Source organism: Dermacentor albipictus, chromosome 1, assembly GCF_038994185.2.
Source record: "Dermacentor albipictus isolate Rhodes 1998 colony chromosome 1, USDA_Dalb.pri_finalv2, whole genome shotgun sequence".
Lineage (NCBI taxonomy): Eukaryota > Metazoa > Arthropoda > Arachnida > Ixodida > Ixodidae > Dermacentor > Dermacentor albipictus.
The window spans coordinates 395,163,593-395,187,993 of record NC_091821.1 but is presented as its reverse complement, the minus strand read 5'-3'; the positions used below and the strand labels follow the sequence as shown (position 1 = coordinate 395,187,993).

The 24,401-nt window shown below is 44.6% G+C and overlaps 2 protein-coding genes and 1 long non-coding RNA gene across 3 annotated transcripts in view; 1 reads left to right on the top strand and 2 right to left on the bottom strand.

Annotated features, from left to right (window-relative positions):
• Window positions 1–24,401, top strand: part of LOC135913599 (E3 ubiquitin-protein ligase MARCHF2-like) — a 35,243-nt gene that overhangs the window by 587 nt on the left and 10,255 nt on the right. The window lies entirely within an intron of this gene.
• Window positions 2,514–3,606, bottom strand: LOC135913592 (uncharacterized). Its single transcript, XR_010568067.1, has 2 exons — window positions 3,415–3,606; window positions 2,514–2,722 (listed from the first exon to the last, which is right to left on the bottom strand). It is a non-coding gene; the product is annotated as an uncharacterized lncRNA (long non-coding RNA).
• Window positions 12,562–20,189, bottom strand: LOC135913586 (uncharacterized). The gene is made up of 2 exons (XM_065446099.1): window positions 19,240–20,189; window positions 12,562–12,754 (listed from the first exon to the last, which is right to left on the bottom strand). The coding sequence occupies exon 1, from the start codon at window positions 20,141–20,143 to the stop codon at window positions 19,241–19,243; it is 903 nt and encodes a 300-aa protein (XP_065302171.1). The 5' UTR covers window positions 20,144–20,189; the 3' UTR covers window positions 12,562–12,754; window position 19,240.

Here is a 24,401-nt window from a genome sequence, read left to right as displayed (position 1 = left end):
CTGGCACGCTCATGTATTTCGTCGCACACTTTGGCGAAATATTTTCTCGAAACTGGTGTCATCCTGCATATTAAATTCAAATGAATACGTCTTCTAAACTCACCGACTACAAGAGGTACGTAAATAGCAATATATGCAGTAAGGTGATTAATTGGCAAGTTAATGAGTTCATTCTGGTAATTAGCTGAATATGTGCTTCAATTTCTTGTGCCAGTAATTTCCGCCTCTTCGACTACCCCAGCTCAACGACAAGGATTATGCAATCTGCCGCAGGCGATTTTCGAAAATTCCGTAAATCTTAAAAACGATCATCACCCTTTTGGCTTATCTAGAGTAGCTGGACCCGTCATATCAGTTTTAACACATGCTCCGCGTCGATTTTAGCACTTCCTAGAAAGCACTTGGTCGCCAGCGCGGCGCGGAAAATGTTCGGCGACGGATGTATAAATAAATAACCGGTGAGTACGGTGGCATTCGATCGACGGACGCCAATTGCGTTTGCTCCAATTCACCGCCGCAGAATTATTGTTCGCTTTGCTTTTGGGCCCAAGTTCACCCAACGAACTGTTGCAGCTTATCGTTCGACTTCGCCCTGCTGTGTTCTTGCCTGGGCACATTCCCCACTAGGTGGCAATAATGTAAGGGTACGAACGCTGGCATATGTCCATGACAACATCTACCCTGAGTTCACACGTCGTCGCGCGAGAGCCAGTGTCAAATGGTAACAAGACGAAATTCTAACGCTGAAGTGCTTTTTTTTGTTCTAGCCCAATTTCCCCCTTTATTCTGGTATCATTTTGTCTCCTCTTCCTGTTCTCGATAGCAAGATATCAACGACGTTCAAGGTGTTTGTTTCCGTCTCCGGGTGGCTTTGAAACTTCAACGGTGACAGTGGGACGCCGAGACGTCTCACTACCACCTGACTCTTGAGTTGCCTGACTCTTGTTAAAAATGGCCAGGCTTAGCTTGGTTAAGCCAAGAATGCGTTGCATATTGCGCGAGTTGGGGCCCAGCTTTTCCTCCGGCTGTCGTGACGTCACGTCACGTGGTTGCGCTAAAGGTCAATGGTGGCTGCCCGGCTGCGCCCAAGGGCTGAACTGAGTGATTGCAATATGCAACGCATAAAAGAAAGGAGACAGAACATTGGTGTTGGCGCTTGATCCGCAGGTACACATCAACCCCACAGTTGGCCGCTGAGGTTTGTAGACTTCAGGAACTGCACCAATTTGCATGTCGCTTTCGGAGCTTGACATGTTGGTTACGGGGCTGTGCCTCATGAGGAACATACGTGAGGTCCATGCAGATGTAAACGGCCACTTTGCAGTGTTGGTCAGACGTTGACGAGTTGATGAATTCGTTGGCCGATAGTGTAATGAAACTGAGAGAGCTTGGATTGGAAGCCGGTTACTGATAACGCATTGACGTAAGAATTAAATACGAGACATGATGCCTCTAAGATTCCACTGCAGGCACATAGACGAAGTTTTCACTTATGTCCCTAATCAACCTCATTTCGATGGGGGCAGGATGCGAAAACACCCATATAATTAACTTTAGGTGCACGTTAGAGAACCCAAGGTGGTCCAAATTTCCGATGTCCCCCACTACGGCGTGCCTAATGATCAAAAAGTAGATTAGGCGCGTAAAACCCTATAATTTTTAATTTTGTCTCAAATGATGACAACACCTAGGCGAACCATGATGCCTACTGAAGGCTTGAAAGTATTGGCTGTAGGGAGTCCACTATTTGTAAGGCGCTAGTGTTTATCTTGCTGACAGCGGCACTATACCGACCGTATTACAGAGCATATAGTGAGCCGTACAGTTTTCAGCATTATAAAGACGCTCTACAATCTTGGGCAAACATTTCTAGGAGACAACGGGAGTGAACATGTTGCTCTCGGTCCGTATGGAATGCGGTTAGAAAAAATTTTGGTACACTGAAATTGTGGCCGAGGTGAAAACAGTATCTCTTTGTTAATCCTCAGAATGGTGTAGCGCTAAGGATTAACTGCAAGTCGCGCTTCACGGTACTTAGTCCGATTCTCGTCGCAACGCCTGTATTTGTCCCTCTCTAGTTGATGCTCCAATGTACGACCAAAAATGTTTCATTGACGTGAAATATTTTGTCAGAAGCTGGCACATGAAGGAAAGCGGTAGGTATTCTGTAATCACTCGACTGTCTCACTGGATGTCGTCTCCTTGGGGCGTACGTATGAGTGTACAAGTTTTACCGATGTTGCAACTGCGCGAGCACGGCTGAAGAATGTATATACAAGTATGTAAAACATCATCAGGGAATAAAAGGGCATGACTGTCAGGCTATAGCAAGCCAACAAGATAAGCTAGAACTTCACATGCTAGATGCCACAATGGAAACCAGTACTCCTTTAAGCTGTGAGCCGTTCAAGGAATAACGCTGCCTCCATGGGCCAGGTAAGATAGATACTCTAGGCACTAGACCAGGCGGTGGGTCGCGGTAAATTTATAACGCAGATATCACATCTTTAACATAGGATAGAGAGTTTCATTTTTTTAACAAATAATTTATTGGGTGCTATAATCGCCTAATGTTTTCTTCTGGTAGCTTCCGGGCATCTGACGCTTGTGTGATGGCACTTTGTCGAGTCTTTGTATTCAGTGGCTCCCATTCTTCGTGGTGCGCCAGGTCCGGTGCTTTTCTAGTAGAAGCATATTGGACGTTCAGCGTTCCCTTTTGTTCCTGTAATGATATATAACAGCAGATAAATGATAACTATTTGTCAGTGAACATCCTGTCAATGTCAAGAGAATCGCTTGCAAAAGCTGAACAAAATCAGACTTTAATGATAAACTAGACTGCATGGACTTTGACCTCTAGGGGAATGCATCATTCGCGCGCATGTGGTCTGCGCAACTACTACTTATTTTGCAACGAAGGAATCAATGACTCTACAATTTATCCACAAATAGGGTCCCGAACTGCCTACAGTATCGGTCAGCATGGTTTGTTTTGGTTTGCTGCACTTCATTCCTGGTAAAAAAAAACTGCGGTCCCCATAACGGCAAGAATACACAACTACACCACTGCAAGTCCTTCGCCTTCATTCTTGTTAAACCTGTCATGCCAAGAAAACGCCGTAGTGAACTACGAGAGCATTTGAAGTGTCGCAATTCATTTAGCTCATTTGCCCCACAACGACAGCATCTAGATTCATCCGTCATCTCAGATGGTTATTGAAGACAAGGATGTTCACCCAAACACTAAACGTTTATGGTATGATAATCATAATAAGTAAACAAATTAACAAATATCATTTTCGCAGATTTAGGTATAAATCAGCCTGCTTTCAATCAGTTGTTAAATGAGCCATCTGACCGCCAACGAGCGTGAACCACGACATGTGGGAGACGAAATATGGTCCGTGCACTTACGTGAAGAGTTAGAGGTGGCAGCTTCCATGTCAAGAACGTGAAGAGACGCAAAATAGCAAGGCTGGGAAAGCCATCATGACTAGAGGCCCAAGTTAGCGCAGAATTCGCTCAGCGGCTGGCTGTCACCCAAGACGTAGGCGTCCATGGCGTCTGCTGGCGAGGGTTGGTCGCTCGTGCGTGGAGAAGAGTGTCGTGCAGCGCGAATGGCTGGGACGGTGGTGAAAATCGCGTCCCACGACAGCTTATATGTGGAACTCTGCACTGCAGGAAGGCGCCCGTTGACATTCAAGAGATAACAACGACGCCGCTGCAAAACGTCAGTGCAGTTGCACTGAACGTGAAATGTCAGCGTTGCACGAGAGGGTTTGTTCCCGACTTTCAAGCGCACTTGAGAAACGGAACAAAGCGTATATTCTCAAGTGCCGTGTATGCGCCTTCGACGAATCTTATTCTGCATGAGCAAAGCACTTCTGCAGTGTAATATCTCTCTTTCTGCCTATTTAGCTAGCCAATGCTCCCGATGTCTGGTCGTACGATTCCAAGAAGCACGTCTCAAGTATTAGCGTGCACAGATAGTGGTTGATTTGTCGCGGTTGTAAGGGAACATGATACTTCTTTTTTCCTCCATCACAAAAAGAAAAAGGATGTACTGGCTCCTATTTCTAATGCCTGACCGATTGAAAATGTTAAAACCAGCCGTGAAGACTGACTTACGTTAAAACGAAAAGAATTTAAGAACTCCTTCTGAGCCTAGCTACAGTGTGCAATTAATTATCCACTAGGAATGGTGATCGCGGTTTTGCTTCGCGATCATGGCAGCTGTCTTTCGTTGTAGGTGAAATACAAAAACACTCATTGCCGTATTCTTTGACGAACGTTTTATTTATTATGAGGTGCATCATAGGGAAGGATTGCGGAATAATTTTGACCACCTGGGGTTCTTTAACGTGCCCCTAATGCATGAGACACGGACGTTTATGTATTTTGCCTCCAGGGAAATGTGACCGCCGTGGCCGGGATTTGATCCCGCGACCTCGGGCTTTGCAGCGCAACACCAAAGCCACTAAGCAACCACGGCGGGTATAAAGTAGATGAGTGTCCACATTTCTGCCTTATACGTCACACAAAATTGATCTAAGCTAAGAAATTATACAAACGCCAGTGTTCTTTCAGACCTAGTTTCACACATCTTTTTCGTACATTCAGCACATAGTAAACCTAAATTACAAGGAAACGAACTGTTGACAAATAAATATTTACGTATGACGAACACGTCGCCATTCTCAACGAGGTAAGCTTTTCGCGAAAGATCATTTTTCTTTCTTTCAACTGCCTTAATTTCATTCATCTTTCTTCAGGACTGCAACAGGTCATATGGAATTGGTACTATATGCGCTGGTTGAGAGGCAGCTGCGCTAATTTTGTATCGAGAGTCTTCCCGCGCCAAGATAAAGCGGGCGGCACCCTCCAAGGGCACCTGTACTTCGAGACGTATCGCTCCTCGCATGAATAGACTCATTTCGCAAAGTCGGCGACGCTGGAGTTGCCGGCATCTTATCTACATTCCCTCTACCGTATCTGTAAGACCATGCACTTGATACTGCCGTCGGCTCTTTGCTGTATTCCTTTCTCGACTCCTTGATCATGCCTGCCGTCAGACACGTGTTCCCGTTCACTGCAATAAAAAATAACTGCGTGTATGTTTGCTCAATCTGTTTTGTTCACCAGTTAAAAAAATTATAGGTACCAGTACCACTGCCGTGGCTCCGTGGTTATGGCATTGTGCTGTTCAGCACGAGGTCGCGGCAGTGAATCCCTGCCACAGCAGTCGCATTCCTACGGGTTCTCAATGCAACAAACGCTATTTCATTGTGCTTTTGCACATTAATGAACCTCAGGTGGTAAGAATTAATCTGGAGCCGCCCCACTACAGCGCCCCTGTAACCCACCGGGACGCTTCGATCGAGATGCAAAAAGACCGCCACTTAAGACGAAGTTTCAGCTCCGGGACTTCTATCTAAATAAGATACTGCACTGCACCAATACTGCACTCCACTGCACCAATTAAATTTGATGAGATTTATTGCAAAAAAAAGTTAGAATCTAGTGACTGTTGGTAGCGAATGTTCGATTTAGACCGTCTGTTCCTTAATTAGGATTCCTGAAAAATCACGAACTTGGAGAAAGCAAAATTATTAAGCTTATAGCTCTGTAACCAAGCAATGAAAAATGATATCACAGTTCTGTAAATTTGAGTTCACAGTACACTTAAAGCGGACAAAATTGATTTATTGTGCATGGCTTTAAATAGACCACTAATATGTGAGTAGGACGTTTGCAAAACCGACGTAAACATTGCACAAGGTCATATAGCATAAAAATTTATGTATCAAATTTCTCCCCTTTAGATGTTCTAACGGATGCAGTTTATAGAAGTGCAATATCTGTTCTTTGAGCAAAGCTACGGATTGGTAAACTTCTTGCTTCTATTTTTATCCAGCTTACCAATTTCCGAAAACACCTGTTAAAGAAATTCAGGCCCTAAATCAAGATTCCACTTACAACAGTCACTAGAAGTTACCTTTTTTCTCAAATGCAACAATAGTCATTAAAGTCGGCCCACCGCTCACCGCAGAAATGCGTTTCTGCGTTTTAAATTTACATTCAAACATATTTAAAAATGCGGCATTGGAGTTGGACCCGAGCTAAAGCTTCCCCTTAACTTGGGGTTCCAGCGGAACCTCAAGTTCTCGATCGGGCTTCCCGGAGGACGTCTAATACATTGATCTCTCGGTCTTGACAAAACTCGACGGGTGTAATAGGGCTGCGAGTTTTACACTGCAGCGTGCCATATCTGCTCCACGATGGGCACCTCAAAGGGTCGCTATGCACATAAATATGGTGGTGCGCGGTACTACTAAATGGCGTGGCATACCACGCTATGCTACGCCCTGCCATGCTATACTGCTGTGCAGTCTAACTTAATTACTACGCCACACTACTGCTCTACACTTGATCAACTTGAGGTATAGCGTAAAAGGGCACGCAGAGCGAAAGCGGAGACGAAGACACAGCGCGGCCCTTTGCCCTTTCTGCGCTGTACCTCATGTTATGCAGTACGAATTAACTCGTCACTCTGTTCTCTGCTTGTTCGCTGACGTTTTTCTTTCTTTTTCCCTTCTTTATCTTTCTTAACCTTTTTTAATGAAGTTATTGCAGTTTCGTTGCAAGAAAAGTTGCAGTAACTTCAAACAAGGATCAAAACAAACACTCTTCTGGCAGCTAAGATCCCTTGCATGCTCCATGCTAACATGTAACCCCTCTCTTTCGTGGTTTTAGTGGCTGCGTCTTTCCATCGTATATTTCCCGCGTCCCTTGTGGACGCCACTTAATACATGCGCATTGGTATTCATAGGCCGCTTACCACTTGTGGGAATATACGTCTGTTGGTATTCATGACGCCGTATATTCATGACGTCACTGAATGTACGCGTGTTTGCATTCAAAGGCTACTTACGTTTTCTCATTATTTTTTTATAGAGTCACTGTACACGTGTTTGTAGCCATAGGCTACCTACGCTTCCTTTATTGTTTTTTTCACTCTTATATAGAAAATGCACTAATTGAGGCTTGAGCTTTGGCTGCTTGCAAATACACTCTTGAGGAAGGCCGGACCTCGGTAGAAAAGTCGAAATTAGGTCTTTGTGTTTGCTTTTTTTTTTGCGTGCACCTGCTGCACTTCTTTCAATTTATAAAATAAAGGATGTCAAGAACCACTTCCTCCATATATATATATTGCTAAGGCAGTGAATGTCTCATTATATATCCCTCTGACAAAGGCTGGTCCACTAGCCCAAGCGTCTCACATTAAAAAAGAACGTGTTCACACGTACGACGTTTATTATTTTATGCTGTACCAATGAGGCCAGTGTGCTTTTTGCGCCACCGTATCTGTATATACATTTATTTATTCATACTGCAGGCCAAGATGCTGGCCCATGCAGGAGCGGCGAGACAGTGCCAAGGTAATCACGATGAAAAAAAAATGATAGAAAACGTAAACAGTGCATGAAAAGGATGCAGCCTATAGCAATGTTACAAAACATCTAAATGCTTGCCTCAGCCCAGTAACTACAATAAAAAGAAGAACCACGCAGATGAAATTACACGTGGCCAAAACGCTGTACCAAACAATAGAGCACTAAATGTAACAAACTATAGAAAATTTCACACAAGGATGAGAAAATAGTTATAACCACTGCCTAAGCTTGCGCTAATTTATAGGATAAATGGTTTTCCAACTCTTTTGTGAAGTTCCTTGATAGTAATACATGGAGAGGGAGGAAATTCCGTTCGTTTATAGTACGCGGATAAAAACTATTCACATGAGATATTGGATCAGGAAATACTGGCGTAAGGAAAAGTTGTATCTATGTCTTGTTCATGTATGAAGAAGCGCTACTTAGTGATGCAATTGACACCAGATTTTACCATTTATGATGCTGTGTAAAAACTCGAGACGGCTAATTTTACACCTACGTTTCACGAACTTATTTTATATCTAAGCATTAGTGAGGACGGGGAATTCTCTTTTGTATTTTCCATAGATAAATCTAACGGCCTTCCTTTGTACACGCTCCAAATTCATTATGTCGTTTTTGATATGCGGATCTCATACAACCCAACCACCAAGTATTCGAGTTTAAATCTCACGAATGTGCTGTATGCTAGAATTTGTATATTTACCGGTGCCTATTTGAGTTTCCTTTTCAAGAACCATAATTTGCGCAACACTGCTGAACATTTAAGGGAAATATGGTCTGACCAACAGAATTCGTTAGTGAATGCTAGTGAAGATAAAGATAACACGGCGGAGTTGTTTATCGCTAGTGAGTAAACTTAGTAAAAAAGGACAGAAAATTACGCACTGTTGACTAGTATTGGGACGAGATCATGAGATCGATCACGTGTCAGCGACCGGGCTATGGTATACATCTCGATAACGTTGCAGATCATTACCAACATCATCATGAGCAAGCTTTCGTGCCGCAGTTCCCGTGGAAAAGATACATGGGCCAGGAGCTTGCGACAGTATCTTTAGTGCAAGGCAAGGCTTCAGTTGCTTTCTCTCGCTCGCGAACTCTTCAATTTGTTTTGCTATTTCAGCTCTCACTAATTCAAAGAACCCTTTCGTATTTAAGCGAATTGTTTTTGCCCTGAGGTGCTACTTCCGAACTGCTATTGATGTGGTCTTCACATACTAAATAAATATTATTTTATTATTCACCAACGAGTCTTTGCACCGTTCCGTAAACCCGAAGACATTGGCACGCTATGTTGGAGCTCGCGAGTCTCGGAACTTCAGCCTGGAGCTAGCATTAGCACATTAGGCGTGCCTTTACCTATACACCTGCATGTTTGCAATAAATCGGCTGTTCAATATGACGTTGTGTTTAGAAGAAGAAAAAATGAATTATTACTTCATTGATTTTGGACGTTGTTCCCGTTGTGACACCATATTTCACGGGTATGCTACTGCTGCCCTCGCCGGACGTACGTTTGAAGCAAACCCTGTAGCCTGTGCCTAGCACGTCTAGACGCGTTAGTGTGCTTTGAGTTCATGTGTGCTTCGTGTGTGTTAGCGTGCTTTGAGTTCAAATTATAGACCGATCAGCTTACTGTCCGTTGCCTACAAACTATTTACTAAGGCAATCGCAAATAGAATCCGGAACACCTTAGACTTCTGTCAAGCAAAGGACCAGGAAGGATTCCGTAAAGGCTACTCAACAATAGATCATATTCACACTATCAATCAGGTGATAGAGAAATGTGCGGAATATAACCAACCCTTATATATAGTTTTCATTGATTACGAGAAAGCGTTTGATTCTGTCGAAACCTCAGCAGTCATGGAGGCATTACGGAATCAGGGTGTAGACGAGCCGTATGTAAAAATACTGAAAGATATATATAGCGGCTCCACAGCCACCATAGTCCTCCATAAAGCAAGCAACAAAATCCCAATAAAGAAAGGCGTCAGGCAGGAAGATACGATCTCTCCAATGCTATTCACAGCATGTTTACAGGAGGTATTCAGAGACCTGGATTGGGAAGAATTGGGGATAAACGTTACTGGAGAGTACCTTAGTAACTTGCGATTCGCTGATGATATTGCCTTGCTTAGTAACTCAGGGGACCAATTGCAATGCATGCTCACTGACCTGGAGAGGCAAAGCAGAAGAGTGGGTCTAAAAATTAATCTGCAGAAAACTAAAGTAATGTTTAACAGCCTCGGAAGAGAACAGCAATTTACAATAGGCAGCGAGGCACTGGAAGTCGTAAGGGAATACACCTACTTGGGGCAGGTAGTGATGGCGGATCCGGATCATGAGACGGAATTAATTAGGAGAATAAGAATGGGCTGGGGTGCGTTTCGCAGGCATTCTCAGATTATGAACAGCAGGTTGCCACTATCCCTCAAGAGAAAAGTATATAATAGCTGTGTCTTACCAGTACTCACCTACGGGGCAGAAACCTGGAGGCTTACGAAAAGAGTTCTACTCAAATTGAGGACGACGCAACGAGCTATGGAAAGAAGAATGATAGGTGTAACGTTAAGGGATAAGAAAAGAGCAGATTGGGTCAGGGAACAAACGCGAGTTAACGACATCTTAGTTGAAATCAAGAAAAAGAATTGGGCATGGGCAGGACATGTAATGAGGAGGGAAGATAACCGATGGTCATTAAGGGTTACGTACTGGATCCCAAGGGAAGGGAAGCGTAGCAGGGGGCGGCAGAAAGTTAGGTGGGCGGATGAGATTAAGAAGTTTGCAGGGACGGCGTGGCCACAATTAGTACATGACCGGGGTTGTTGGAGAAATATGGGAGAGGCCTTTGCCCTGCAGTGGGCGTAACCAGGCTGATGATGATGATGATGATGATGATGATGATGAGTTCATGTGTCTGCGCAATATTTATTTTCTTTTTTTTTTCATTCTGTATGTCAATATTTTGAGCTAGTTGAATCATTAGATAAGTTTACCTCTCCAGGAGCCCATCGGTGCAGGTTTAGACCAGCACAAACACCACGTCTCATACGTTTCAGAGAAGCACGTCCGACACGGTGCTGTAGAATGGCGTTGACCTGTCGGCATTCAGTTCTCCGCCACCAAGTTCTGAAAAAAAATTGTAATCTCTTTATCTGTCTATCTCCGTAGATATAATTAAACCTAGCATTCTTCTTCTTCTCAGTTAATCATCCTACCTTTATCCCTGCCTTGGCATGCTGCTTTATTCTTTTTTCCACTCCATGCTTCGACAGACCAGACCAAAACACATCACGCTCAGAAGTACTATACGGTTTCTACATCACGACCGCTTCCACGCTTCTTCATTGAAGCAACCCCTGCCTAATGGTATACGCGTAGCTGGCCGCCCAATATGATTCCTCCTGTCTGGTTTAACGTCATATTGAGTCACCGCTCCTTTTTCTCGTCTTCAATTTGGTCTTTTTAAACGGTCACTCACCTGAGTCAGTTATTGTTTTCATTATGTCATATTTAGCATAGCTGTGTTTTGAAGGCGTGGGCTTTCTTTCTTTTACGCTCGTCGAAGATGGTGTAGTGTGACTACAAGTGCTCGAAAACGTTATACGCGTGTTTTTTCATGGCGCCTTGGGAGAAATAGATAACTGACATAATTTATATTTAGAGGTAATATATGGGACTCAGTAAAATTTGTGTGAAGAAAAATTTGAAGTGTGTGGTTTTATTATACACCGAATAAATACGGCTAAGGCCTCGTTTTATTGCTAGTTTTGAGGCGTTATGTGAAATATAGTTTTCCCACTACCGTAAGAGAACCTACAGCATAAGCAATTCTATATTTGTAGAACATGAGGCCTATGTTGTTGATGACGTGTAGGAATCGTTTGAAGTGTGCACGATAATTACAACCTTTCTAGACAATTAATTACCCAAACCTTCCAGAGCTTTACAAGTGTATCGCACGAACCACGCAACGAGTTTGCCCCTGCGTTCTATAAGAACTCAACGCGCGGCTTGAGTTGATATTTCGAAGATATATGAGAAATCTTATGCGTTGTGCCTGTGCAAAGAGTCAAGAGCGTCAGTTATTTACAGCTTTCGCAAAAATTTATTTAACCAAGTGCTCGAAAACGTTACACGGCCATTATCAACGATGTTTCCCAGTGCCCTATGAGAACGGTATGTGAAAACCTGTTCAAATTCGACTGGCATAGGGACCACGTTATAAGGGATGTGTGGAGAACGTTCGACCCTCCCGTAAGTGAAATCAATTTCAAAATAATTACTGAAGCCCTATTTTTCTGCCGATTTCAATGCGTTCCACGAGCCCTACAGTAGGCCTCCCCGATGTCCTCGGGGAACTAGACGCGACACTTGCTTTTTATTTGGTGAAAATGTGCATCATGTTACGGGCAATTTGGAGCCAAAGTTCGAAGTTCGTAGGTCAAATGCAGCATTTCGAGTAAATTACTTACGCAAGCGCTCCGGACGTTAAATGTATGTTTTGCGAACGACGCAGAATTTAGCCTGCTGTCCTGAATATAAAAAACTATAGCTGCCACCAATATCAAGTTTGGTGAAAACGAGTAAATACCATATTCAGTGCTCCTATGCGAAGTTAAATGCGTGTGCCTGAATGACAGTCTTTTAAAAGAAAGTAAATTCTTCATAGCGGACTCGAAAACGTTGTACGACCGTTATCAGCTACGTTTCCCAATGTACCGGAAAAATGTACCTCATTACCTCATACCAAGGGGGGGGGGGGGGGGGGGAGGGGGAGTCGTATTAATATTTAGCCCAAGGCCTAAATGTGGCTGGCAAGTGCTTGTGGATCCGCCATATGAATGTAACTCACGACTTCGTGCTTAGCAGCAGAACGCCAAGATCACAGAACCATAAGTTCACGGGTGATTCCAGTGAAAATGAATATATGCGCGTTTGCGGTACACGTTTGCTGTATGCAGTTCAGCTAAGCGCATGCATGGAATTTCGGTGAGGAATGTGCTCACATGCTTAACGCTCGTTAAAACGATGAGAAAGTAAATATCTTCAACGCAGAACTTTTTTGTTGGTGTTTCGAGAAATCATTTTATTTGTCCACAGATGACGCGGTTCTTTTTTCTCCGCGGAACTGGTGATCTATTGTTTCACAAATGATGAAGCAGTATGAAGTTCTTGGACGATGTTAGCTTTCCATCTTCCAACTTCTTAATGGATGGCTTGACGCGGGATGAGCCGAGATGTTGTGGTCTATTCACCGAGAGCATTGTGTAGACGCAGAGTTTGTCCTTTTTCTGTGACAAAAACAGGCAGTGCAAAGGAAGAAAAATTGTGTTATTTCTCTCCTCACAGGCCAGTAATGCCCGACTAGACCAGCTACAGCCAGTAGAATACCAGTGGCTCTTATTACAATGTTAGCGCATGGTAATACTAAATACAGACGTAACACACAAACATATAGTCAAATATTTTATTCTCTCTGCAACATCTATATCTTTGTGTGTATATCTCATAACATTTTCGTTTCACTCAAGGTGCACTGTGATGTCTTCTCACTAAAGAATACTACAGGTACTATTAAAAGGTACAACTGACCAGGCGTCCAAAATCCCGGCCTGCGCAGGAAGGACCGGGCCACATTCCCACGATGAACATGTCTCACCTAACTCATCACCCCGAACATGCTGAACCAAGAGCGCGATGTGCATTTTTCGTCACCCTGAGATGGAACCGACCTAATCTCCAAGGATCCAGGGCGGAATTCGGATGGAAATATTAAGGGAACGTATTTAGCGTGGGTTTATACCCTCAGACAATGTGATCAGCCATAAGTGTTTGAAGGAGAATTGTGGCAGTGGGGCGCTTGGTTCTTCAGCGGAGGTTAAAAAAAGCGCACCAGAACTAATGTTCAACCGAAAAAGCGTTGCTTTTAACTTTTCCATCTAGTTCTCCACTACACTCTGCGTACCTATTGACTAATCGGCCAATACAATGTTAAGAAAAACCAGATAATAGGCGACGCGAGCTGTTTAACCTAGGTAAAAGCATGTTTATTCCCTGTATAGCGCTAAAAATGCAGTTTAGGCTCAAGAAATAGAGAAATGGAAGAGAGAGTGATGGGTATGTTTACCAGAAGGCATTTTGGTTGGCTGCCTTGCTCTTGGGAGAAGAAAATGGAGACAGAAAGGCCAGGAAGGAAGAGGAACAAAGGACGCGGTTTGGGCTTGAATGTAGTGGCACTGTACTGAGGTCTATTGGAAGGCTTTGTCCACAATCTCGTTTCGCCATGGTAATTGCGTGGTTAGAACTAAATGAAGAGATCCCCTTGCTGCCTGTCGTAATCCATAACCAAAAATATGAATATACCACTCATAGGTGGAAGGGCTATGACAACCACTCTCCAGAAAAGCAAGCCCTCTTTCCGCTTTCTCACACTGCCTGTGAGTCAACCACTATTCGCCTTCTCCTAGCTTCACCTACTGATCGCCTGCGGACAAAAACACGACTAAAATGTGTCAACTGTGTGCCACTACTTGAACCGAACTGGCAACCGCCTCCGCCCATTGTCTCATTGTACAACTTCCCACACCAAGCGTCACCTCCGCATAAAATGTTATCTGAGCGTGCTTGAGATAACAATTTTAGCTGTTCTTAAGCCGGTCCGATGCATAGCAATAATCGGTTTGGAGAGCTCACTCACTGTATGTTCTGCACTGTTATTAGGCGCCACCAAAAGAATACTTTTGACAAACGAAAAGTTGTGCAAAGCTTTCTTTTTTGCTCAACTTTAAAAACCCGGCACCGGCCACCGTATCATTCATCAAAAGATTATACTCATTGTTTATCCCAAGCGTGCTCTTGCTCAATCACGCAAAATATTGTGCAAAAATAAAAGAGCGATGATAACCTCTTCAACATATATACTCACGTCCAGAGCCGGGGGTGACGGAAAGCCAATCAAACATCATCAGCAGGGTGAGAAAATGAGCAGGCCCGAGGACCATGATTGCCTTACTAGAAGACCAGAAGGACGTCGCCGTAGTCGGTGCGGACCAACATGCAGAGGTCCCTGTCCATGGTTTTGTGCGGAGGAGCTGCCTACGCGCCGGCACGCTGAGTATAGTGCTCGAAGGGGGGGGAGTGCGATCTCTGACCGAGTGTGGATTGCGAGCCCCTTTATATATCGGAGAGTCTTCAGCCGTAGAAGCGCTACGCGATCCGATAACGCTGGGACGGAAACGCCAATGCGGGAAGAGAGCGTGGCACTCCACTGGGCGGCATTTGACCGTCACGTGGTTGGCTTTCATTTAATCGCGCCGCGATGTACCTGAGTGCCGTGATTTGGTACATCTTGTATACATCGCACATGTGATGCGCACGCAAGGGGGCTACCTTGTGTCGCTATCTCTAAGGACACGCTGAAAGCGTGTCAGTGGAGCCTGGACGCTGGATTATTGAGGCTTTTAGTTCCTGGTGTCCCTCGGCTGCTACGTTCATTTGTTTATCGCTTCGCGGAGAAGTTCTCTCTATACGACACGAAAAATCCTGCCTTTGAGGCCTGACGCGCGCTTTAGTAGATTATGACCGTTTATGCAGCCTTTGGAAAGCAGCGCATCTTTTGTAGTGAGACACCGCTACGCTCTTAGGGAAGAAAGAGGTAGCAAGTGCTTCATTTGCTAACTGTTCGTTTCGGTTACTAGCCTTATCGTAACCGTTTACTCGCGCGAGATATGCTAAAATTTCATTTGGATGCTAAACTACAGTACACATATTCGTTCGAAGATTGGAAGGGAGTTATGTGGGCAATATTTCTGACACCTTAAGCCCTTTGACTTGCTATGATTCAGCCTTACAAGCTGCCGCAGAAATTTGCAATAATAATTAAAATAAACTCTCAATGAAGACTAAAGGAAACGTGGCATAGAAAAATTGGTTGAATATAGTTCGTGCGATCAGCTCACACACTTTCACGCTTTTAAAACGAGCACAGTGCGACAGAGAAGCAGGCGGCACCAACGTCTTAAGTGCACTTAATAATAATTATAATTTAAAAGAACTGGTGGTAGACGTAGCTGAACGTCTATGTTAATTCAGTTTGTGTACTTAAATTAGGAGTGTCACCACTACGGCGTCTCTCGTGGGCTTGATATGTTTTGGTGTGGGCGTAGTTTTAGTGCGTAAAATTACATCCGTGAAACCTACAAGCACAAGGGTTTTCATCCGCCGGTCATCGCGGTGCGTGTTTAAATGGTTCCATGATATGGCGCGAACATTTGTGGAGTTAGCATTGTAGCATGCTAAATCCTTCGTACAAGCGCAAGGTCGCTACTCTATGAACGATAAAGCTATCGTAAAGTGTGAGCGAGAAAATAAGAACTGGTGCCGTATAAGTCTAAAGAAAATACCAACTTCGGCCTTAGCAGACCTTCTCATCCCTTATTACATTTCTCGCGAAAACATTTTCATCTGCTTCGGTAATCGCTATCAGCTCCCTCTGGGTTCTTTAGCGGCGAGAATATGGGCAAAATTGCGCCGCTATACTTTCATAAACACATTCACATTTCCACTGTCAGCAACGTCCTTCAGCAATTCATTCTAATATTTTGTAGTCTCGTCAGATGACGTATATAAGTATACGTCATTTAGGGCACCTAGGTTATTTGATCATTCTTACGTGGTTCTGGCGGGTACTTTCACAAGAAACGGGACTCATGTAAAGTGACTTGTTAATGTTGACTTTACTTAATAATTCACAAGAGGTACACAGGAACAAAGCCCGCAAAGAAGAACGTGGACATCTATCAATGAAAACTGCAATTGTTACCTAAACACATTGCGCTTTTCTTGTAGCATCATAAGACCCACAAACAAAAGTCACATGGTGTATGTATATAACTTGGTGCAGAGAAATGAGACGTGAGGCAGTCACTTTACGATTGTGAATGTTTCTTAAGCTTTCCGGAGTAATAATTATGAAACAGGATGGCTATGTACCCCATTTTGGCTAAGCCTCCCCCCCCCCCCCCAACCAGCCACCCACCCCCACCCTTTAAAAAGAAAGGATAATCAGTTTCGAGAGCCTAAAGTTCATCCTCGCAGAAAGCCACATCGTGCCGACGAAAGTGCAGAGGAATGTTTGCTCAACTACTAGTACATAATTAAATACGGTACGTGAAACTCTTAAGACAATAGAAAAACCGCTGTTTACTTGCATCCTGTACTGCCTAATTGATTTTTAACATTCCAATTCTTCTTCCCACCGTGATTTAGACCTACATACTCGATATGGCGCGTACATGTCGATCTAGAGGGGCGAATTAAGTTTGCTCGACACAGGCGGCAGTAAGCAGCTTTAGTGACCCTTGATTTATTTAAAGCATGCGCGACGGCGTAGAGCATGTCACACTCCTTAACTCTTTAAACAGCATGAGTTTTCCTTGGTAAGTCATAAATTGGATATATGAATTTTTAAAGGATAGGAAAGTTTATTGTTTCCAACGTGGCTTGACGAAAAAATATAATCAATCAAGAGGAGCTCCCCAAGAATCTGTCCTTCCTCGTTTTTTGTTTAGCATTTTATTAAGCTCATTCACATTTGCGATGCCCTACAAGTATATATCTATGCAGACGACATAGCATTCTTTGCATATGCGAGTGGTACTCACTCATTACAAAGAACACTGAAATCGTACTTAAGAACGCTTGAAGCTTGGTTTTCAGTTATTCGAACGTTGTTTAAGGTGAACAATAGTTCCTTGACTGTGTTTCCATTGAATGTACCAGGTAATATCTTTCTCCAAAACGATCAGGAAATAATTCCGCAAGGTGATTTTGTCAATTATGTAGGTGCATTATACGACGACAAACTGAGATAGAAACTGCACGGTAAAAGAAGCAGCAAAGCTTCTTGCGGATAGAACCCGAATTGCTATACGTACACCGGGCTAGAAAAGTCTGAGAAAAAGCTTAATATCTCAGCAGCCTAACAATGGAGCCTGGTGTTCGTATTTCCAGCCGCTGCGAGTATATGCGAACAACATAGTGCACCTGTCTTACTATGAAAGCATGGTGCGTTCAAGGCGTCCGTCGTACTCTCTAGCTGTCAGCAACACTGCTTAACAAAAGTCTCGCTACAATATTATTGTGCGCCCGCGCTTGTGCGTGCGTGTGTTTGTGCATGTGTCCGTGTAGTAGTGTTTTCACTGGTTATGCACTCACACAGAGCTTCGTTGCATATAGATTCCAACACGTTGGATTTGCTGCAATTCTTAGCGCGATAACCACAACCACAATTTTAACCACAACCACGCAAGCCCTCCGCGTGGCGCAGAGGCGTTACTGAAATTATTGAATTCCTCAAAGCAAAATGCGTCAGAAAAATCGTGAAGTACAACCTACAGACGTGATAGCGTCGTATTGTAATTTGTATGTGCTAGAAAACATAGTTATGTTGCGTGGAAACTGATACACAAACCCCTTTTCCGGCGTTTCTACCATGCATAGAGCGGCGCGTAGCACTCGGTTCCTTACAGCACCACCACCCAGATGGCGCTCGCCTTCGTGCGCGTAGCCTTCGCCGTTGGCCTTTCCCAGTAGACATTACGGTTACATAAGGTACAGTTGCCAGGAAGTGGGAGAAGCAGTCAGAGATCTTTGAATGCTAAATTTCGTTCCACTGTTAGAGGCGGAGCTGAGGCATCCTCCAATTTTTTTACACTTTTTAAAAGCCAAAAGCCTCAAGTGGCTCGTTGCAATAGCTTATAACCCATTAAGACGGCAAGTTGGGCCAGTTGGTTAGGCTTCATAGTAAGGCTCGTAACAGCGCAGCACAACACACGGACAAAAAGTGGACACGGTGCCATGTCGTCGTTTTTATCTTCCTTTCGTACGCATTTTGTGTTACGCTGTTACGAACCTTTCAATGAAGCTTGTAGCCCCTTAAGGCGACGCGTATAGTCGATTGGTACAAGAATTATCATCATTAACAGTTACTCGTACCCCCGTAAGGAAACAAAAAGGCAATGGCTCATACATTCGTTGGAATCACTCATACAACACGCAGAACAACATACGTTTCAATAAAGAACAAGCTCAAAACAAGCATCCGACCCATCAATAAAGAATTGCATACCCTCTCGGAAGTACGCTACTGCCGAAGATGCTTGCCAAACGAAAAACGAGGTGCAACGTGTGAAGCGGCGGCAGCGAAGCCTTGTGACACGCAATACAGTTAAAGAAACTGATATGAAAGAACATGTAGGCACGATAAAACAGGACATCTGTCGCAAAGAAACAAGTTAGACAGTTCTACATTATCGATAATTTAATCAGCGTTTCACAGGGGAACGGTAAGCCGAGAAAACTAAGAGTAGTCGCTCACGAGAGCACCAGTTGTGTCCTGAAAAATGGAGGCGGCAAAGCATAACAATATTCAGGCACAGCATAAGTTAGCAGCGATCCCAATAGTGCAGAGATCACAAAAGTCATCGCCCAATAGCTATGAAAATCTCTTATATCAAACCATAAAACTCCGTTCTAACGACTCCAAGCACACACAGACACACGCACAAAAAAGGAGGTTTCAGATCCCTTAATCACAAGCACTTTTACATCATGAAGTCGAGTATCACATTATATATAAAAAAAACAGAGTGAAAACCAACACGGACCGCAGAGATGACTTCAAGTGGGGTGCTGGCCGAGGTCAAGACACTGACGAGGTTTTGTCATTGAAGCATTCGTGGCGCAACTGAATGTCTGCGCAAAATCCTGAACTTACATTAAGGGCACGCTGGTCTCGAAGTACGCTTGCAGCCACTTCTGGTCCGGGCAGTGGTGGTAGCTGTTGAATATCTGAAAGAATTGCGCGTGAGACAGTGTCCGGAGACTCCTTGTTCCCAGAGCGTTGCAGCCAACTTGGCGGTACCCATTGTTGTCGCTGTCGAATTCGTAGTATACTTGAGCGCGTCCACTGTAGCATTCAGACAGTCCAGAGAGACGGTGTCGGGATTACAAACAAGGTCGATCGCCATAAGGACGCTCCCAGTTCCTTGGTAAAACATATCGATGCCTGAAGTAAGAGAATACGTGAGAGACGCCGCCACGTTGAATACCATCGCGCTTCGAGAGTCCACTTTCTTCAGGAGGCCTCCCGCTTCCTGCAACAAGGCACTCGCAAGTGAGGTGGCGAACGACTCGCGCTGGGAGGTGGTCTTCACGCACGTCTCGTAGGATGAGTAGAGGAAGCTTCCTGCCTTGAGCATTGTTACGTTGGGCGGCATCACGCGTGTTATCGTGGCGCTGTCGAGTCTAAAGTCAAGGCTGGTGTGTTTGTAGCGGCCGAGCTCGATCGAACTTGAGCAGACGTACGCGAAGAAGTCGTCGCACGGGCCTACGCTCGTGTTGAGGTACCTGGCTATTTTCCCGACCTCGTCGGGGCAGCAGAACGAGTGTGTGTCTGTGTAGGAAGGCTGCTTGCTCCTTCTCTTTCTCACAGTTGCGTAGACACTGAAGGACACGATCGCCACGATTGTGGCCGCAGACGCTGCACCGGCCCACCCGGCGAAGAACGCGCGTTTGCTGGCGTTTTTCAGAGGCGTAGCGTTGATGGGACTGGTTGCTGCGGGAGCACAGGAGACGCGAAAAGGCGCAGTTGCCGGTCGTGGATGAGCACCGTCCGCCATGGTGTCGTTCTTCTTCTTCGGCGCCTAGCTTGCGGCCCGTGACTTGAACGTGCTGTTGATTACGAAGAAGAAGTAGAAGAAGAGGAAGAAGAAGAGGAAGAAGAAGAAGAAGAAGAAGAAGAAGAAGAAGAAGAAGAAGAAGAAGAAGAAGAAGAAGAAGAAGAAGAAGAAGAAGAAGAAGAAGAAGAAGAAGAAGGAACTTTATTAAAGAATCTGAAATCTTACAGCGAAGCTGCTTGGTAATGCGACTATTAAAGCGCTCGAAAGCGTCATACGTCAGTTATCATGGTTTCCTTAAAAAAAGAAGGAAAGAAAACTACACAACACACGATGATGCTTATGGTTTGACAAAGTGTGGTGAATTATAGGGGCAATACACAGGCAAACTCTGATGTGCGCCCATCAGAGTTTAAATAAAAATGGCTAGACCCTAGTTTTCGGGCCGCTTGGAAGCGTTATACGAAACGTTTCAAAACGTTATCCGCTTGCCTGAGTGGAGCAAAGGTGGCAGGTAATTCGTATTTCCAAGAAATTGGGGTCACATTATGGGCTGAAGTGTACGGACAGTTTGAAGTGTTCAGGTAATTATGGGTATTAAAAAAATAGTAAGGCACAAGGTCTCCTCGATGACTATTTATGTCATGCGAAACATTTATGAAATGTATATAGACGACGCAAATGCGAGCAAGGAGTTGGGAGGATGGTATGAAGACGGTGGCACGACGACTTTGAAATGACGACGCCTGAGCGGGCGATGACGGTATGGTATGAGGACGGGGGTGAACGCTGAAGCATCGTCTGCCATAGAATCACTTTCATTTTGCGCGTCGCGTCCAGTGACTTTCACGTGCCGTGAATGTGAAAAATACCACGCGAACATCACTCCCTCTTTTCGATGCGGAAGTGTAAACTGGGTGTCCCAGTTATGATGAATGTTCAATTTTTAAATTAAGGCATTCTATACATGCGGATGAAACCAACGCTATAGCTGTAGCAGCAACCTGAAGAAGCGTCGAGAAATTATTCTGCTGTTGCCAATTAATTCGTTTGTAGGCATTATTTACCAAATGCAAAACCTTATATAGGTGTATTTATATATTATATGAAAAAGCATTCTTTATACATTAAACGTTATACCAACGGCAAAAGTTTAAAATAAACTAAATTTTGGGGTTTTACGTGCCAAAATCACGATCCGATTTTGGGGCACGCCGTAGTGAGGAACTCCGAACATTTTGACCACCTTGGATTCTTTAACGTGGAACTAAATGTAAGTACTCGGGTGTTTTTGCATTTCGCCCCCATCGAAAAGCCGCCGCCATGGCCGGGAGTCGACCGCGCGACCTCGTGCTTAGCAGACCAACACCACAGCCACTAAGCAACCACGGCGGGTGTACCTCTAATGTCTCAACAGGATACATTAGAACAGATTCAATAAATGCAGCTAATTAAGACGCTCCATTTTTATTTCTTACAAGTGTGGCTCTTTAATTGTTCAACGTCCAAAAATAAAGAATAAAAGCATTGAAACTAAAACTCTCCCGGCTTCCTGCTCATGCGCCACAGAATTGCTACTCTCAAACACTCGTCGAACGAATTCTGCTCTCTTAATGGAGTATTTCGCTCATAAATGTGACATTTTGAATTTCTCCTAGGTCCCGACTGCATCGATACCTTCTACATGCATGTGGCACTCGGACTCACACAGCAAAATAATAGCTATGCATCTATAGCTAGCGATAGGATGTTTGATAACTTGGCTCTATCAGTATGCTAATTGCTTTCGCAGACGCTCGTGCGCTAGGACGATAGGCTCACAGCTGGGAAGCATTTCTGACCATCATCAACGCTGTAAAAGTGGTGCAGCCGCCGGGTCAGACTTGGAGAGCGTGAATTTTGTTCCTTTGTATCATATTTGAGTACAGTCCTGCCGCGGCGTGCCAGCTGGACACAGGGACGGATTTCTGGAACATAATGGATGCGGTTCCGATTTTGGCCAGCATCATAGACAGTCTACGTAGACAGCTAAGAGGACAGCTTCGAGCCCAAGTGCAATGGAACGCGTCTGTAACCATCTGGAACACATCTCTGTGAATTGATGACACCTCGAGGTGACTATAGAAAAAAGCATAGGAAAGGACATACAAACGTGGCATTTTAACTCTTTGCGTGGGCGAACCTATGAAAAACGCAGCGTATATAGCTCACTTAAGGCGCAAAGGAAAGCGTGACTATGCTTTCTTGTCTGCAGGCAATCTTTCCGTCGAGTTTCCAAACTTGCCGATGAGCTGCCATCTTGTTTAGAGAGCAAAGCAGCGTGCATCGTTTTTTACTTCGATGCTGCATTCACGAAGCTGTCTTATTTGACCACATCCTGAGAATTAGAACGACACTTGAGATGTCCGCTAGCTGCCCTTAGCTGTCTACTTTACCGTCTACGGCGAGCATTGGAACCTAGCCAGTGCCTTTCCTGACCAGTTACTGCCACTTCTCCGTATCGGGTGCGTTGTTTCTATCGCCTGTTTCTAGCCTCTTTCGTGGGCCGATTCCGGGGATATTGAAATTCAAGCATAAGTGCCACTGGGGCACTGGCCATTTTCCTTTGGGCATGTTTTACTGGGTATCTTTTATCGGGTACACGCCGCTATTGAATGAAGATCTCTGACGTTAACTCTGGTGCGTGCTACTGCAGGGTAATTAATTGCGACTGGGCAATTTGCAACTAGTGCCACTTGCATCACTATGATGATGATGAATATTATGATTATCATGAAGAGGACGTTGATAACTGGTGACAATGGGATGACTATGAATGTTGGAAGGCAAGTGAACCTCTATGGCGTCGATAAAACATTGTCACTCCAGCGTGGCTCTCGCAAGGGACGGCGAGCACTGTCAATGCACTCCGACGCATGGAAGGAATAAACGACGCGGACGAAATGTGTACGTCTGCGCGACGGGCGGTGAAGCCACCCCTCCCCCTTTGTGTTTCAGCGAGCGATCAGATCCAGCCGGAGATAGGTCACACCACAAAGCCACTGCGGTGATGAACCGAATTAGCGCACTGTGGACGCAATTTGCGCATCATTCATCTCTCATAACAGCGTAATTAGCGCGAGCAGTTTCATTGGAGGAAACAAACAAACAAGACAAGAGACGCAACAGCTACTTCTCAGTGGAAAAGAGTTCTTGCTTGAACTCGGCAGCGGTTCTCATTAAGAGATCATTGACACCGCAACGCCCGACGCACGCGGAAGCTCTAATGTCGGCAAAGGCACCGCCAATACTGCCGACATACAGCATATCACGGCGCAGCAAGAATGAAAGCCCCCGTTCAGGTGGCGTTGTGGGTATACAGGGCGTTGCGCGGCTAGGCCCAAAGGCGCAGAGTCATATCCCAGCCGTGGTGGCCGAATTTTCATGAAGGCGAAATGCAAGAACACCCGTGCACCGTGCCTTAGATACACGGTAAAGAAACCGAGGTGGTCGACATTAATCCAAATTCCCCCGCTACGGCGTGCATGCCTCATTATCATATCCAAGTATTGCCGCGTAAAACCCCAGATTTTTTATTATTATTTGAAACCTTAATAGGGAAGCTCATCAACGCAGCGTGTTGTATTTTTTTTCCTTGCTTGTCGCAGTATTGCACACAGAGAAGTGCGAGAGATTAATTAATGTTATCGTTTTAAGCAAGTTCTTGCGGTCATCGAATCGCCCTGGCATACTCTAAGGGCGTCAAGTGATCGAATAGAAGACAGAGCAAGAAGCGAAGTCCAGCTGTTTCTTCCTTCACAACAACGCGCTAATGATTACGAGCAGAAAATAATGCTAAATGACAAGACGGAGAAGGACACATACCACAGCGCTAACAACCGAGGGTTTCTATTCTTTCAGTCCGCATAAGAGGGCGTTTCAGCGAACACTTTTAAAAATTCGTAAAGGTTGCCCTGTGGCATAGAGCACACTTCTACTTCACGAGGTGGTCTAGTTGAAGCGGCGGACACTACTTGCACAAACATTGAAATGCATAATGGTCAAATTACCAAAAATTATCTAATGAAGTTTTTAACTAATTATCTCATGGCTCTTATTGTAATTTACAAATTCCAGCCGCGGAGTTCGCATGGCAAACCCACTTGGAACGAGCTCTCAGGATGACGCCAGCTTCGAGATATTAATTCCCGAACTTTGCGCAGAGATGCATTGGCGTTCCAATTTTGTTAAGAAGGTAACTAGAAAGTAACTGGACCGAAGC

Excerpts from the sequence above, each read along its gene's own strand:
- LOC135913586 (XM_065446099.1), bottom strand. The coding sequence starts at position 20,143 with ATGGCGGACGGTGCTCATCCACGACCGGCAACTGCGCCTTTTCGCGTC.